This window comes from Cnephaeus nilssonii (assembly GCF_951640355.1).
Source record: "Cnephaeus nilssonii genome assembly, chromosome: 23".
Lineage (NCBI taxonomy): Eukaryota > Metazoa > Chordata > Mammalia > Chiroptera > Vespertilionidae > Cnephaeus > Cnephaeus nilssonii.
The window spans coordinates 4,807,512-4,825,666 of record NC_137094.1 but is presented as its reverse complement, the minus strand read 5'-3'; the positions used below and the strand labels follow the sequence as shown (position 1 = coordinate 4,825,666).

Here is an 18,155-nt window from a genome sequence, read left to right as displayed (position 1 = left end):
TCTTCACTTTTTTATTTTTATTGAGTAGCATTAGTTCTATTTTGGGATGTAAGATATAACTTTCAATCACTCTGTTATTACCTAGTGAATTATTTGTGTCTTGTCTTACCACAGGAACACAAACAGCATGCCAAAACAGTTAGATCCTACATGGATAAAAATAAAATCTTGATAAAGTTCAACATTTTATACCTTTAGTCCTTGTCTGGCATTTACTTGATATTATTCAAGTATATATCTGAGAATAAATAAATCAATATCCCTATCTCTTTCACTTAAAAAAAGCCCACACCATATTGATATTGATTTCAAAGAGGAAGGGAGAGGGAAAGATGGAAACATCAATGATGAGAGAGACTCAATGATTGGCTGCCTCCTCCACACTCCCCACTGGGGAATGGAGCCCACACCCGGGCATGTGCTCTTGGAATTCAACCATGACGTCCTGGTTCACAGATTGACACTCAATCACTGAACCACATCACGGGCTGGGCCTTCTCTTTCAATACCTACTTTAGTATATAAACAGTTCATCAACAAAATAGACTAACATGCAAAAGATATCAACAGTGCCCAAAACATTAAAACAATAGGTCCAAACAATGAAAGAAACAAAGATACATAAAGAAGTCTCTATATAAATTTTTTTTACTTTGAAAAACTCAATCCCTTATATCAGAATATTCTGGTGCTCAATTTTCGGTTTTAAGCAAAGAAATTACCTGATGCCTCCACTTCATTCTGACTGCATGATAAGTCATCAAGACATAGGTCAATAAGAAGGATCTGTCCAACATTAGTTGCCACAGCTGCCACCCCAAAAAGCCATCGCAAACTTGGGTGCAAATGCTGAGTGCTTGCACTGGCTCCTCCATGATTAATTATAGGTTCAATAGCTATTACCTAGAAAAGAGAATACATGACTTGCTTTTCTTATACAAGGTGAGAAAATGCAATTAAAACATAATAAATTTTGAAGTTAAGGCACGTTATTAGGTATAACAGACATTTTCAAACATAAAAGCATAAATCCGCATCTGATACTTGTGAATCTGAATAACATAATTAAATCTTTCAATATAATAGTAATTATACCATTATTTCAATATATAAAAAATCATGCAGTTGAAATAACTGATGTTTATTGAGAATTTAATATAAGCCAGACATTGCTAATTGGTTCATTTAATGTTCATTATAATCCTTTGACAATGGATATAATTATACCTGGGTATAATTATACCTGTTTAAAGATGCTTGGAAAGGTTAGTTGAATTATCCTAGTCACACATTCATTAAACAGAAAATTCAAATCTAGATTTTTCTCACTTTAAAGCTGTTAACCAGCTACTCTATGATTATATAGCTTCTTTTCTTAAAGAGTAAAAATAAATCATTCCAGAAAATTTTACTGTTTACTCTTAAAAAAAAAAAGTCCTATTTAAGCCTTTACACAGTAAGATGTGTAATGGTCTTTAAAAGGGTTATGCCTGGCTAGTAGAGCATCAACCTATGAACCGAGGTCACGGTTAGGTTCCTGGTCAGGGCACATGCCCAGGTTACAGGCACGATCCCCAGTAGGGGGCATTTAAGAGCCAGGTGATCAATGAGTCATCATTGATGTTTCTTTCCCTCTCCCTTCTTCTCTGAAATCAATAAAAATATTTTTTAAAAAAATAAAAGGGCTATATTATAATGGACTTCACACAAAGTTTTAGCAGTGACTGAATCACTGGCATTTAACAAGGACTGAAATTACTTAAAGAAAATCATACTGTAGCTACATTATAGAATGATACCACCCTTCATTCATGAGTTAAATCTTAAATATCTGTACCTAATAGTCCATATTTTATTTTCTACTTAGCTTTCCTTCTGTTTCCTATTAATTCAAATATTAATTAGGCATGATATATGACATAGTGTTAAGTATTTGGTGATTTCTACTATAATACTAAAATTACTAGAAAAAAAGAGAAAATTTGTTAATGATATAATGCATTAATATAAAATCAAAGTTAAGTCTATAATTTTTTACCAGAGATAAAAGCCTGGCTCTATCTATATTTCATTAGCACACAAAACATTCCGTAGTGTTTCTAATTTTAAAAGCTGTAATTTCACGGACTATCTTCCTTTTCAACATCGGGAAGCGTATTTTCTTCCATTTCCTCAGCGAGGGGTAAGGAATCCGTCACAGCTTATTTTCCTCATATAAATGCTATATAAGTAATCAGCAATGTTACCTTATTTAATTTTAAACTTCTGGGTGTTTTTTTATATATTGATTTTAGAGAGAGGGAGGAAGGGAAAGAGACAGAGAGAAAGAGACAGAGAAACATTGATTTGTTGTTCCATTTATTTATGCATTTGTGCCCTCAACTGGAATTGAACCCTCAACCTTGGTGTTTCAGGACAATGTTCTAATCAACAGAGCTACACAGCCTGGGCTTAATTTTAAAATAAGGCAGTGAAAAGCAAAGAAGCGTTAAGAGGGGTTACTGTGCCCTACCTTCCCCCCCCCCCCCCAAACAGCTATTCGATTGACCTTTGGAAGTTATCGATCACTACTCTCCCAATCTTTTCCTTCTCCTATAGTCTCTCTTCCGTGTGATAGCAGCCATCCACCCAACTGAGTATCAGGAACTTAGGTAAGTTCCTTCTCAATTACTCGTATCCAAATAATCAACAAGTCCTGTCCATGTTCCTTCCTGAGTATATACTAAAGCTGCCCCACCCTCTGTTTCTCCTGTCATTTCCGTGCTTCAGTTCATCATCCATTTTTTACCTGAACTATCCCAGTCCAAAGAGCTTTTTACACTGGAGTTCTGCTTTAACCTTTTGCACTCGGATGTCAAGTGTGACTTGACACGGTTAGCATTGGTAGCAGCTCTTTTTATACTCTTTGAATGTATCAATAATTTGAAATATAAAAAAATTCAAATAAATAAGTTTGTATGAAAAGAAACTCCAGTTTTTTATTCTACTGCCGTGCTTTGTAAAATCTGGGGTATTTAAAAAATTAAATCCCGAGTAGAATAAAGGAATCGAGAAAAAAGCAAGCGAGTGCAAAGGGTTAAACTTAAAATAACTACACCACAGACTTTAGGAGGAAGCCCTAATTGCAAACAAGGTCATTCACATCTCCATCTTCACCATTCCTAGCTCCCACTTCCTACTTCCCCTCTCCCTGCAGCTATCCTATCTAATCTAATAAAAGAGTAATATGCAAATTGACCATCACTCCAACACACAAGATGGCTGCCCCATGTGGTCAAAGATGGCTGCCCCCATGTGGACACAAGATGGCCACCACAAGATGGCCAGCAGGGGAGGGCAGTTGGGAGGGACCAGGTCTGAAATGGAGGGCAGTTGTGGGTGATCAGGCCAGCAGGGGAGGGCAGTTGGGGGGGACCCAGGCCTGCAGGGAAGAGCAGTTAGGGGCAAACAGGCTGGCAGAGTAGGGAAATTGGGGGTGACTGGACCTGCAGGGGAGGGCAGTTAGGGGCAAACAGGCTGGCAGGGGAGCAGTTAGGCAACAATCAGGCTGGCAGGAGAGTGGTTAGGGGGTGATCAGGCTGGCAGAAAGAAGCGATTAGGGGCAATCAGGAAGGCAGGCAGGCGAGTGATTGGGAGCCAGCAGTCCTGGATTGTGAAAGGGATGTCTGATTGCCCGTTTATGCCTGATCGGTAGGATCGGGCCTAAACGGGCAGTTGGTCATCCCTCAAAAGGTCCCAGATTGGAAAGGGTGCAGACTGGGCTGAGGGACACACAACCCCATGCATGAATTTTGTGCACCGGCCTCTAGTCTATATAAATAAAAGGCTAATATGTGAAGTGACCCCTTGGGAGTTCAACCAGGATTTCAATCACTCGCTATGATGTGTGCTGATCACCGGGGGTGGCGCGGAACGAAGGAAGGCCCTGGCTGGCAGCCGGAAGGCCCCAATCGGCCCTGATTGCCAGCCAGGCCTAGGGACCCTATCCGTGCACAAATTTCGTGCACCGGGCTTCTAGTTCTAAATAAGCCTTTTTCCCAAATGTTCCATATACTGTGACTTTTTACATTCTGGTCCCTTTGCCTGAAATATCCAACCTTTTTGAGTAGAAATTATTCAGGTGTTCTCCATGCTCTAAATGGTTGAATTTATGAAAATACTTATTATATTTATGCTGTAATCTTATCATCAGCCTTCTATTAGACTACAAGATTTTAGATAACATGAACCAAGTTCAATTAATCTATTTGTCCTCAAAATCTAGCAAATAGCTTGATTTATAGTAAGCACTCAATGAATTTCTGCCTTAGAATTATCACCGCTGGCAAGTACATATATAACACTATCAATTACTGCAGACCCTGCACACATTGGCCTACAAGGTCAGTTTCCTCAACTATTTTGTCATTAACCCTTTGCACTCGGATGTCGAGTGTGACTCAACACAGTTAGCAGTAGAATAAAGGAATCGAAAAAAGCAAGCGAGTGCAAAGGGTTAAGTTCCCTTTTAACTTTAAAAACTCTATTCTATGACTATATACATTATATATACATACACACATTTTTATGTATATCTCAGTAAATACTTTTTTCACACCAGGTATAGGAAGAATTCTATTCTTCCATAACTTTATATTTGTGGATGTGTGTGTGCATTTGTTAAGTGTATACAGGTTCTCATCATGTATAAAACTTGAACAAACCAAATTCAAAGTACTTCTATAATTACTACTGGGTAAAATGTTTGGCATATGGAGGGCATATAGATACTACAGTTAAGAAATGGTGATTAGAAATGAGTCCACTATTTAAATACATTCCTCAAATCTTAAATAATAACAAAGACATGTTTTCCATATTGTTCAAAGACTATGTAGTTGACTCTTGAACAACACAGGTTTGAACTACACAGGTCCACTTACACGTGGATTTCTTTTCATAGTATATACAGTACTATAAATGTATTTTCTCTTCCTTATGATTTTCTTTTTTCTCTAGCTTACACTATTGTAAGAACACAGTATATAGAACATAATATACAAAGTATGTGTTAATTGTATCAGTAAGGCTTCTAGTCAACAGTAGGCGATTAAGTTTTGGGGAGTCAAAAGTTATGCACAGATTTTCCCCTGTGCCGAGGGGGTCAGGGATCAGTGCCCCTAACCCCTGCAATGTTTAAGGGTCAACTGTAGCCTCAAACAAAACAGGGGGGAAAAGCCAAAGTAGTAAATATTTTTATAAATACTTTGAACTTTTAAATGAAAAATAGCACATTTCCATAAAAGTGAACCAATTGGAAGTACACTGAGTAAACGCACCGTTGTCACTGTCATCAGCAGGGGCTCAGTTCTGAAACAAGATGTCCACACGTCTTACACAGTACCTACCCTTCCAGGAAGAACGACCGCTTTAACCACTCGTGATATGCCCAGGTCGTAGAGACAGAGGACACTCCCTTCTGCATCTTCCAGTCCAATCAACAATCCACTTCTCTTCTGCCAAGAGAACTCTTTCACAGCGAGGACTATAGGTGACTCGTCATTCAGTCCACTGAATCTATACGCGGACAACCGCTCTCCTGTTATGGAGTGCACTACCTCAAGCTGTGGGCCACAAGTCAAGTAAGCAAGTCCATTTTTCCCTAGAAGAAAAAAAACAAAAATGTTGCTTATTTTAATATTGTATGTGCACAACAAAACTAAAAAATTTTATAATCTATATATATGGATATATATAAAAGCCTAATATGCAAATTACCCCATGGGAGTTCGACCAGGAGACTGATAGCTCGCCATGATGTGCACTGACCACCAGGGGGTGGTGTGGAACAAAGGAAGGCCCTGATTGGCCCTGATCGCCAGCCAGGCCTAGGAACCTTACCCATGCACGAATTCCGTGCACTGGGCCTCTAGTATAATAATAATAAAGTAACCAGTAAAGGCACCATGCTATGTGATTAAATGCATTATTTCATTGACTCCTTATTGAACCTCAATACAGAGAAAAGGCAACTAAACGTTCATAGTTAAATAACTTGCCCAAAGACGTACAGCAAAATACCAGAGCAGAAGTAGATCCCAATTAAGTCCAAAGCCCATATTTTAACTACATTATACCTTAAGAGTTAAACTAGGTGTTCTAGAATACAACATGTGACTCTATCCCAGAAGAATTCAAAATCTAACTGAGAAGACAAGACCTAAATAGCATAACAAAAGGAAGCAACTATCAGAAGCCCTTCTTGTCCCCTTACTAGTCACGTATGAATTTTACTCTTCATGCAATTTAAAGTAACTAGAGGGTATTAAGCAGGACAGTGACAATCTGATTTATGTTTTTAAATGTTACTCCACCCCAGCTGGCGTGGCACAGTGGTTGAGCATTGAAATGAACCAGGAGGTCAAGGTTCAATTCCCAGTCAGGACACATGCTCGATCAAGTCCATAACCCAGGCATGTGTCCTAACGGGAATTGAACCTTGTGCAGGAGGCAGCCGATCAACGATTCTCTCTCATCATCGATGTTTCTCTCTCTCTCCTCCTCCCCCTTCCTCTCTGAAATCAATAAAAATATATTTAAAAGTAAATAAAATTTTAAAAAATGTTACTCTAGCTGTTAAGCAGAGAATGGACAATAAGGAGGGAGTATAAAGAAGTGGGGAAATGATACCTATGCTTGGTTGGTGATCAATAGGGAAAAGTTGATTAACTGAAGATTCATCTTAGAGGCAGAACTAAAAGGACCTGCTTGCTAATGAATAAGATATGGGAGGTAAGTAATACAGAAGATTAAAAAACAGACCCTGAATTTTCCTTTGAGCTGCTACATTGACGGTGGTAACTTCTATTACTAAATTTTATTTTTATAAAACTTATTTAAAAAATATATATTTTATTGATTTTTTACAGAGAGGAAGGGAGAGGGATAGAGAGTTAGAAACATCGATGAGAGAGAAACATCGATCAGCTGCCTCCTGCACACCCCCTACTGGGGATGTACCTGCAACCAAGGTACATGCCCTTGACCAGAATCGAACCTGGGACCCTTGAGTCCACAGGCCGACGCTCTATCCACTGAGCCAAACCGGTTAGGGCAGTGGTCGGCAAACTCATTAGTCAACAAAGCCAAATATCAACAGTACAACGATTGAAATTTCTTTTGAGAGCCAAATTTTTTACACTTAAACTTCTTCTAACGCCACTTCTTCAAAATAGACTCGCCCAGGCCGTGGTATTTTGTGGAAGAGCCACACTCAAGGGGCCAAAGAGCCGCATGTGGCTCGCAAGCCACAGTTTGCCAACCACGGGAGGGCATTACTAAATTTTTGATGTCTCTCATGCATCTAAGTAGATAGATAGTTGGATATACTAGATTATAGCTGAGGGGAGGCTAAATAGTTTAAGGAAGTAGTATGACACAGTGGGGACATAGAAGGCATGGGTTCAAAGTTCATATTTGCCACCTGCTAGCTAAGTAACTTAGATCAGGTTACTTCCCCTATTTGATTCTCAGCTACACAGAGCAGTGATTACTTAGAAAAATCTAACATTTACCTCAATGAAAAGTTGTTACAGTAAATACTGTTCAAGAGAATAGCACTGTACATAGCTAAATGACCATACAAATGTCTCGCTCCTTTCTCCTAGGAAGGAGGGCTGTGATATTCACTTTCAGAAAAGCCTTCTGCAGCCCTGGCCAGTGTGGCTCAGCTGGTTGAGCGTTGTCCCATGCACTGAAAGTCACCGGTTCCATTCCCGGTCAGGGCACACACTCAGGTTGTGGGCTTGATTCCCGGCAGGAGGCAGCCAATAGATGTTTCTCTCTCTCCCTCCCGTCTCTAATATCAATAAAAACATCTTTTTAAAAAAGTATTCTGCAATGTCTTTCACTAAGATGAAATTCATCATATAATGGCTTCTTTTGTGTGGTTTTCTGTATTATATAATCCAAACCATATATATTGAGATCTTGTTCAGATTAATGGAATTACAAAACTAATATTTTGTCTCACAAAGGGCCCTAAAATCCAGAATTACTTTATTCATAAGACTGTTTAGGTTCTAATCCAAGCTCACCAAAAAAACTTACTAATTATAAAGAAAAACCACCGGGTAGATACTCAATACTAAAAGATATTAAATATACGGTATTTTTAATGAAGAAAAATAAGCTCCACTCCCTCCCGAGAGTCACTGAAAATGTGTTCCAGAGTACGTAGATACTACTATACATGTAGTCATAGTTGTTACGTATTTACTTAAGACCACTCTAACCAGGATATGCTTTTTTTTCCTCATCCACATTAAAGAAATTGCAATAGATACTTATTACTTATCTTACAAATCCATCAAATTTGTAAATTTTCAGCAACATTACTTTACCTGCAGCAAACTTTCCACGAAGTACAGATTCTAATGTGATTTCATCCTCTCCCAGGGCTTCAATAGTCACTTCTGGGAACTGCAGAAGACGGCTTGTCACTTGTGCTGTTAAGTCTTGCATACTTTCACTGTAAATGTTTAAAAAGGATAGTTTCATGATATTTTCTATCATCATACACTTGTTTATCTCTAACCAGGAGAAAAAGAAAAACCATCAAAAATAAAAACCCTAAAACCAAAGTATGATTATAAAATACATATTAATGTGCTTCTGGATCTGAGGTATTCTCTCCTAAGAAAATATTTCCCAACAGACTTAGCAGAATATGTAAAGATTCATTAAGCCATATGTCCCAAGGACATATATGAGTCCCTAGATTCTTTGAAAACTGGTTCAAAGATGCAATTAATCTTATTGCCTGACTCTCAAAGAATACTTCACACACACAAAAAAATAGTAATATACATTTTAGAAAAATTACCGCTACAGTAAAAGGGGGAAAAGTCCAAGAAAAAAAAAAGTCCAAATCCACAGTAACTTAAGAAACGGAGTTTGACACAACTTTAGGTAGAAAAAATTCTAAAATTATCTTTCATTTCCATATATATATATATAGAAGACTAGATTCCCTGAATGACCCTTCCATTGTAAACAATCAAAAATAATAGTTAAAATAAAAAAGTATCTTTTTCGATGATTATTGCGCTGGCAAAGCCAAAAGGGAAGAGACAGTAGGCATTCTGTAAGGCAAGTAAGCTGGCTTGGGCTTTGAGGATGACCCGTCCTGGTGATCCCGACGTTGTTTTCAGCACTCTGAGATCCAGAGAGGAAGAAAATGAAGCTTTGGGCCAACAGAGCCAAGCCAATAAGCTAAGAAGAGCCTCCCCACCCCACCACTCTACGTCACACTCCACAGGACTATATCATCAGCATAAAGATTAGCGAGCGAAACATCCATTGTGCAGGACAAGGAGCAATAAAGTTGCCTGTTTTGACCTTGGCAACAAGTCTCTACTCAGAAAATTTCCCTTTACACAAATCAGTGGCCAGAATTTAGGCTATGTTGTAAGAATTTTTTATAAAGTATTCCCAGGTTGGAACATTCCAAGCAACCTCCAGAAACCACCGAATTTTCTCTGGAATCGTCAGAGTCCTCAAAATTCCAACGAAAAGGGGCTCACAGTCAAAATAACAAAACAGAATAAGGATATCATGATCAACAGCTGGCAAATTAAGTCTGCAAAGACTTCAGATAGTGAAATAACCAGAAAACAAGTATGTTTAATATGCTTAAAGAAACCAGAGATTTAGCTTGCTAGTGAGGAAGAAACTTTAAAAATTAAAGAGCCCTGGCAGGTGACGCAGATGGAGCACCGTCCCGTCAGGGCACACACTTAGATTTGGGTTTGAGCCCTCATTGGGGCCTCTGCAGGAGGAGTTAACCAATCAGTTTCTTTCTCACTTCCCTCTCCCTCCTCCTTCCCCTCTCTCTAAAAATCAACGGAAAAATATCCTCAGGTGAGGATAAACAACAACAAAAAGTGGAAGCCTTTTTATTATCCAAAACAGATCCTAAAGTATAATTTAATATAAATTAATTAGGTTATAATTACTATAATATAGTAAATGGGAAATAGTGGCCATTAGCTTCAAGCACATCTCATATTTATAGGAGGATCCTAGACTCAAGCCTTAATTGCTGAAAGCATTATATTTACACAAATTGATCACATTCCTCTCTCCTAAGCATCTTAGTACGGAGGAAAACTTTAGGAAGGGTCACCATAATTGATATTATCACGTTTCCTCTGATGGCCTTCTATAGCCTTGATAAAACCAGTGTAATGGCAAACTGAAGTTAGTTAATATATTTTCCTATTAAACTTAAAACCAGCCCTAGCCTGTTTGTCTCAGTGGATAGAGCATGGGCCTGCGGACTGAAGGGTCCCAGGTTTGATTCTGGTGAAGGGCATATACCTCGGTTGCAGGCTGGATCCCCAGCCCTGGTTGGGGTGCATGCTGGAGGCAACCAATCAATGTGTCTCTCTCACATTGATGTTTCTCTCTCTCTGTCTCTCGCCTCCTTTCCTCTCTAAAAATCAATGGAAAAATATCCTCGGGTGAGGATTAACAAATAAAATGAAATAAAAGAAAATAAACTTAAAACCAAAGTCATTTATCCAGAGCTAAAACCTTCAGAATTCCATGTGGTAGCTCTCCTCAAAATGTATTCAGTGGAGTGTTCATGGGCATTCAGCAAAAAAGTTTTATAATCAGTGCAATTCAATCAGGGTCATCACAACATAATTTTTAAGACTTTCACAAGGTGATTCCAAAGTTCATCTGAATGAATAATGCACAATCAACAATTATTTGAAAATAAAATGTTTTCTTTCTGAGGCTGGATGAGTTGTCTGTTACTGTTATATTGTTTTTAATATAAAACAAAGATTATGATGTGGAAGTAATGGCTGAGTCACAGTATATTTTTAAATTGTAATTTCCATTCCAGATATACCCTCCCACTTTAAAAACCAGGACAGAATATATGAAAACAAGGAGTTCAGACAATGGACAAAAGGTAGCACAGGATAGTGGGCCCTTAGGGAAGTAAAACCCACAAAATGACCTATCGGGCTGTGTACAGGAATGCCCAGGACACAGAGCACAGAGGGGAACCCAAAGAGAGCCCAAGGGTCTCGCTGAGTTGAGAATGCCAGGACGCCAAGGCAGCTGGAATTCACAGGCAGAGTACTGCAGTGCAGCTGGCCATACAAGAGCTCCATGATCCTGCAGTGGTTTCCCCTGAATCTTCATGTGATCAACGTAAGCATGTAAGGAAACTACCAGAGGCCAAGGAGTGAATCATTGTAAAACTAAAGGAGAAACAACCCCTAGAGCTTACACAGGGCCAGAAATAGCTCCATAGTGGAAAAACCTCATAATACATGGGGCACGCAGTAAAGTACTCAGAAAGGCATTGATTTCTTCAGTAGTAGGGAGGAAAATTAGCCCTGGTCTAGAAAGGCTCAATAAAGCAAGCCTCAAAAGAATCAAAGTCTTTCCAACTAACTTATTTGGAACTAAGCTCAAGACTATATAAAGGAATGTAAAAATATTCAGTACTTAAGAAAGCAAAATTTACAATGTTTGCAATCCAATCTAAAATCATCAGACACCTGGCCTGGTAGCTTAGTTGATTAGAGCATCGTCCTGATATGCCAAGGTTTTGGGTCCCATTCTCAGTCAGGGCACATACAAGAATCAACCAATGAAGGCATGAATAAGTGGAGGAACTATAAATTGATGTTTCTCTCTTTCTCTCCCTCTCTCTCTAAAATCAACTAAACAACAACAAGAAAGTTATAAAAAATATCATCAGGCGCCCTAGCTGGCTTGGCTCAGTGGATAGAGCATCAACCTGCTCATCATTGATGTTTCTATCTCTCTCCCTCCCTCTCCCTTTCTCTCTGAAATCAATAAAGATATAGATATAGATATAGATATAGATATAGATATAGATATATCGTCAGGCAAGCAAAGCTGCAGGAAAAGGACTCATAGTAAGCAGGGAAAAACAGCTAACAGAAACAGACCTAAAAACGACAGAAGTTAGAAAGAGTAGATGAGGAAATTAAATCAGTTATTCTAGCCTTTAGTCCAAGATGATAAGAGGAAGAATGAGCATGTTAAGGAGAGATTTGGAAGATGTAAAACTAAATCAAATATCTAGAGATGACAAATACATTGAATAGTATTAATAGATTAGACATAGGAAGTAGTAAATGTAAACACCCACAGTAAATAACTGTCTAAAATGAAGCAGAGAGAGAAAGAAGGCTGGGGCCAGGAGGGAAAGGACAGAGCTATGGCACAACCTCGAGTGCCCTAATATCTGTAATAGGGATCTCCAAAAGGAGAGGACAGAAATATTTGAAAAACAAATGGCCAAATTTTCCCCTAATTTGATGACAACTATAATCCCACAAATCCAAAAAGGTCCGTAAACCTCATAAGCACAAGAAACATGAAAAAACTCCACCAAAATACAAAGAGAAAATCTTAAAAGTAGCACCTCACACAAAGAAACAAAGATAACAATGACAGGAGACTTACTGAAAACAATGTAAGCAATCTGACAGTGAAACAACATTGCGTTCCAAAAGAAAAAGCTTTTAAGACATGCCAGCACTGGCAACCTCTAAAAGGTAACTTACAAAGTTTCCACTCCTCCTCAAGACCTAGCCAGGCTCAGCCAGAACACTGTGCTGGCTGTCACATGAAATACTGTTTGTTTTCTTGACAAAGCACATGGATCATGTCACTCCCCTTCTCAGACCCTTCAATGACTCCCTACTGCCTATTACAGTTAACACTCCAGCCACAGGCAATCAAGGCTCTCCACAACCTGGAAGTCCCAGACTATTTTGCAGCATTGTCTCCTCAAACCACCTAACTTCCTTCATGAGTTTGCCACTGCCTAGCACTTTCATTCTTTTATTTCTGCTGTCTCTCCTTTCACCTCCATCTATCAAAGCCCATCATTCACAGACTAGATTCCCCAATGAGGTCTGGGTAGATCCACCCTTTCATCTCTAAGATCACCCCTTTCACCTTTGTGTTAGAAATGCTAAATATAATTTTTAAAAATTCATTACTTGTGCTTGCCTGTCTTCTCCACTATACTGATTTTCTAAAAGGCAAAAATCAGCTCTAGCTGATTTGGCTCAGTGGATAGAGCATCGGCCTGTGAACTGAAGGGTCCCAGGTTCGATTCTAGTCAAGGGCATGTGCCCGGGTTGCAGGCTCGATCCCCAGTAGGGGACGTGCAGGAGGTGGCCAATCCATGATTCTCTCTCATCATTGATGTTTCTATCACTCTCTCCCTTCCTCTCTGAAATCAATAAAAATATTTTTTTTAAGGCAAAAATCATATCTTATTCCTGTGAATCCCAGAGGGTCACAATGACTTGCAACTAATAGGTCCTACATATGTAGTAAATTAGAATAGCAAGATACTAGCAGGGACAGGAACAAACATGTTAAAACAATAAATTCCAATTTATTTAAAACACACACACACACACACACACACACACACACACACACACTCAATATTCTTAAAACCCAGCAAGAAACAACCAATTTAAAAATGGCCAAAGACCTTAAACAGACACCTCAATAAAGAAGACATATAGACAGCAAATAAGCACATGAAAAGATGCTGCACATCATATGTCATGAGGGAAACACAAATTAAAACATTGAGAAGTCACAGATGCTACTGTCCAGATCCAGCTCGGCGAGCAGCCTCAGGCCTTTGGCAATGGCCTGCCTTTAGCATATGTAGAAATAGAAGCACACCTGCAGGTTGAAGCTTAAAAGTAATGGAGAAAGCCCTGAAATAAATTAAAGGTGCTGGCAGTGGACTTTGAAAATACTCACATGAAAACCATCATTTTAAGATGCTGAGTGTAAGATCTTCATGATAAAGTTTCTGTAAGTGGGAAGTCAAAGCCTGGTCTCTGGGGCTGAAAGGGACCCTCAGAAGGCGTTTCCCGTAGCAGCACTGCCCGCTGCCCTGGACCTGCAGGGGGTATTGCTCACCTATCTGCGTGTGAGACACAGAACTGAACTGCTTTGCCACAAGCAAGTGAAACGATTCCACTCCAGTAGTTTGTGCTCTCCCGGTGGTGCCAGAAGGATCAGCATGGCCTCTGTTGCTAATTGCTAACTAATGTCTATACAGTAATCCCCCGCCCCCAGAGGAGACTCATTCAGAGTTCTTTGAACTTTATCTTCAAAAGTAGCCAATTTATTCAAGTGGCAGTGAGTTTATCCCAGAAAATCTTGGGCAGTTGGTGAAATTAGGGTATAACTAAGAATATTCAGAACACCACAGCTTAGGTGATCTGGGTATTATTCCTGTACTGGTTAGACTTAGTGATTATAAATTGAAGGAAATTAACATGTATATGCGCTTTTGTATAAAACAGGTGCCCAGACTAGAAAACATATTTGAGTGGAATTCTTAAGTCAATGTAAAAAAACACTACATACCCGATTTCACCTATTATTTTGGCCAAAATACCGAAAACTGACAACAGCAAAGGCTGTGACGATGTGGAGCCCCAGGAATTCTCATTCGTTGCTAGTGGGAATACAAAATGGTACCTCCACTTTGGAAGACAGTTTGGCAGTTTCTTAAAAAATTAAACATCTTACCACATAATCCAACAATCACACTCATTGGTACTTATCCAAAGGAAGTGAAAACATGTCTACACAATAACCTGAACACGGGTATATAGAACAGCTTTCCTCATAATTATTAAAACCTGGAAACCACCCACATGTCCTTCAGTAAGTGACTGGATAGAGTGGTGTAATCCATACAGTAACTGTTCAGTGCTTAAAACAAAAAGCTGTCAAGCCATGAAAAGACATGGAGGCTATTTAACTGCATATTACTAAGTGAAAGAAGCCCATCTGAAAAGGCTACATACTGCATGATTCCAACTATATGACATTATGAAAAAGGCAAAACTGTGTAAGCAGTAAAATGACCAGTAGTTGCCAGGGGTCAGCAGGAGGGAGGGAGGAACAGGCAGAACTCAGGATTTCTAGGGCAGTGAAACCACTCTGATACTGTAAAGGTGGATACATGACATGATACATTTGTCCAGCCCACAGAACGTGCACCACCAAGAGTACAACCCGAATGCAAACACAGCCTGTGGATGATAATGATGCACCAATGCAGGTTCACCGGTTGTTCTGAATCTGACTGGTGAGGGATGCTGATGGTGGGGGAAGCTATGCATGAGTGGAAACCTCTGTACCTTCCACTCAATTTTACTGTGAACCTAAAACTGCTCTAAAAAACTCAATATTGGGCCTGAATGGCATGACTCAGTGGTTGAGCATCAACCTATGAATCAGGAGGTCAAGGTTCAATTCCAAGTCAGGGCCCCGGTTGCAGACTCCATCCCTAGTGGGGGGCATGCAGGAGGCAGCCAATTGATTCTCTCTCATAACCGATGTTTCTCTCTCTTTCCCTCTTCCTTCCTCTCTAAAATCAATAAAAATAAATAAATGAATAAAGAAATAATCCAATATTGGGTCCAACTTATTTTTAAGTACACTACATTGTTTCAGTATTAAGCAAAACAAAATTTGCAAAAATTACTAGGAAAAATAGTAATACAGAATACCATGTCATCTCTGTGTGAAATACACACCATTAAAAGGAGCCGAATTCCACTGCAAAAAAGAAAACTAGTTGTTCTAGTTGTTCAATACTGCAATATATACTGAGCAAACATGTCTATAAAGCATTTTGTACACATATTTTTCTTTTTGACTCAAAAAGACAATTATGACTTAAATGTAAACCCAAAAACTTTTCAGCATTTGATCTTTCAAACAACTCAAACATTTATTATTAATCACCAACTACTTTTAATACCTTGTATTGGAAAAGGAATGCAGGGGCAAAAAGATTACCTACTTCCTGACCTCAAGGAGTTACATGCTCAAAGAGTAGACACATACCCATTAAAATGCCAGACACACGTAAAGGCTACCATGGAGGTAGATATGCTGTGAGATCCCAGGGAGAAGGGGGATGAAGGGAAGTGAAAGAGGGCACAGAAAAGGTGGCATTTACACTAAAAAGCATTTGACATTTGAGAACTTGAAAAAGGCAGAGATGCACTCCAGGCTGAAAGTCATGAGCAAAGGAACATCAAAGGGCCCAGGATCGGGGATGATTCTGGAGTAGCTGAAGCCTAAGATCCGTGAATACGGAGGCTACACAGAGCAGCCCTACTGCAGAGACCACTGATCTACCTCAAGGGCAGTTGGACTTCACTCCGAATGAGGAGCTCCCGAAAATGTTCATGGTCAGGAGAGAAAGAAACAATCCTGAGTTCCTTTTAAGTCCTCACGTGACTGTGGCAAAGTTGCTGTATAAAAACCTTTAAAAAACAGTTTTTGAAAAATAATCAGGGCCGTTTTGCGAATGGGTGACACTTTGGTACTAGGTTATTGAAAAATGAGCGTTAGGAACTACAGTCCGGAAAGACTTTGCATTAAAAACTAGAGCACAACTCACTCAGAGCGTCTCTCAAGCACTGACTGGAGCTGGGCTTGTCATTTGTCATCCCTGTTTAAAGCCTCCGAAATAAGCATAAACCCACCCGAACTCTTCCCTCCTCACACATCCAACCAATGGAAGGTCATCCAAGAAGGTTCTTAAAATCTCCGGGCTCCTGAGGATAATTTGTGAATAACACAGAGACACAGTGTATCCTCAAGGACCCAGGTTCTTCCAAATAGTTCTCCAAATGACTATTAAAGAAAAGAAAAAAAGAACAGCTACCTAGTATGAATAAATTTCGTTGGCTTTGAGAACAAATTAACTTGCTTTTCCCCCTAACCCCAACCCACTCCCCCCCCAAAAACAACAACAACAACAATACAAACAGTAACAGAAGTAACTGACTTCCCAGCTGGGAGCACCGAGGTTCGGGTAACCCTCCCCAAGGCGTGCGGTTCTCCCCTCCAGGTGGGACGCGCACCCAGCGGGCCGTGGAGAGGGGCGGGCACCTTGGTCCCCGTCCCCGGGCCGGTTCGCCGCGCCTTTTCAACCCGAGCCCCGCTCCCCGCCCGGCCTCACCGGAGCCGCGCCGAGCAGCCCGCGCAGCAGGCGTCCGGGTAGCAGCCGCTCACACCGCCCCGCGGCGGCCCCCGGCGGAGGCCCGCCCTGCTCTCAGCCGCACGGGATCCCAGGGAGCATGGCGGGAGGAGGCGAACAGCCCGGAGACCGTGAGCCACGCCAACGCCGAGTACACCCCGAAGGGCTTCGCCGCCGCCATGTGCCGCCATGTGCCGCCGCGCCGCCACGCCTCGGTTATATAACCCGCCCCGGTGCGCGCCGCAACCGCCAACGTTCCCCCTCCGCCCGGCCCGCGAGCCGGGTGGCGGCCGCTCATTGGGAGGGTCAAGGCCAGGCCTAGGCCCGGCACGCGAAGCGGGAGAAGCCGGCGCCGCGAGGCGGGAGAAGCCGGGCGGCCGCACGGGCCCAGGCCGCGCAGACCCGCCCTCCGCCGCGGGAGCCCACAGCCGCCCTCCCCGCCCCTCCCTCTACCTGCGGGCGGGTGGCCCCGCCGCCGCGGCCGCAGGTCCGGTGGGGCGCGAGGCGAGGCGCGAGCTCCTCCCGCGCGGTCCGTCACAGCATCTCCCGGGAGACACGGTCGCCACAGGCGGGAGGCGCACACCTCCGCCGCTCGCGCGGGCCTCGGACCGCCCCGGAGCGCACACCGCCGAGTGCTCAGCGACCGGAACGCCGACGCGGTTCGGGGTCCTCCCCCACGCGACTCTGCCTCCTCCGCTCCGACAGCGCCAGCCCCGCTTGGCGCATTACCCGGGGCCGGCGGACCGCGTCCCACACGCCCGGGAGGGGAGGGAAGGGGGAGGGCCGAGTGGGAGGGGAGAGGGGAAGGAGATCGCGGCGCGGGGGCCCGAGTTCTCGCGAGTGTTCCGGCCTCGCGCGCCGGCACCGCGGGAATTTTTAAACTCCGCGTGAGAGAAGGTGGGGTAAGACCAGGAAGGGAAGGGAAGCCGCCGGGTCGGGAAAGGCCGTCGTTTCCATGAAATAGGATCTCCTCGCCTTCCATGCGCGGAGGGGGAAGAAAGACTACGATTCCCACAATGCCTTGCGCGCTACATTGCTGGGGCGGTTGGACTCGCGGGCCCGGCGCAGAGTCGGG

General features: G+C 41.8%; 1 protein-coding gene across 4 annotated transcripts in view; it reads right to left on the bottom strand.

Moving 5' to 3' along the window:
• The window catches only part of AHCTF1 (AT-hook containing transcription factor 1), a 77,661-nt gene extending 59,864 nt beyond the window's left edge, over positions 1 to 17,797 (bottom strand). For 2 of the 4 annotated variants that reach the window (XM_079763799.1, XM_079763802.1), the window contains exons 1-4: positions 17,063 to 17,506; positions 8,382 to 8,509; positions 5,388 to 5,641; positions 723 to 903 (exon numbers count right to left, since the gene is read on the bottom strand). In XM_079763799.1, coding sequence (XP_079619925.1) covers positions 723 to 903; positions 5,388 to 5,641; positions 8,382 to 8,509; positions 17,063 to 17,271 — 772 coding nt within the window. In that variant the 5' untranslated portion in view covers positions 17,272 to 17,506. Of the gene's footprint in view, positions 1 to 722; positions 904 to 5,387; positions 5,642 to 8,381; positions 8,510 to 16,583; positions 16,740 to 17,062; positions 17,507 to 17,533 lie in introns of those variants that run through there. The other 2 variants (XM_079763801.1, XM_079763800.1) reach the window with 2 other exon arrangements.
• Between the last annotated feature and the right edge of the window lie 358 nt (positions 17,798 to 18,155).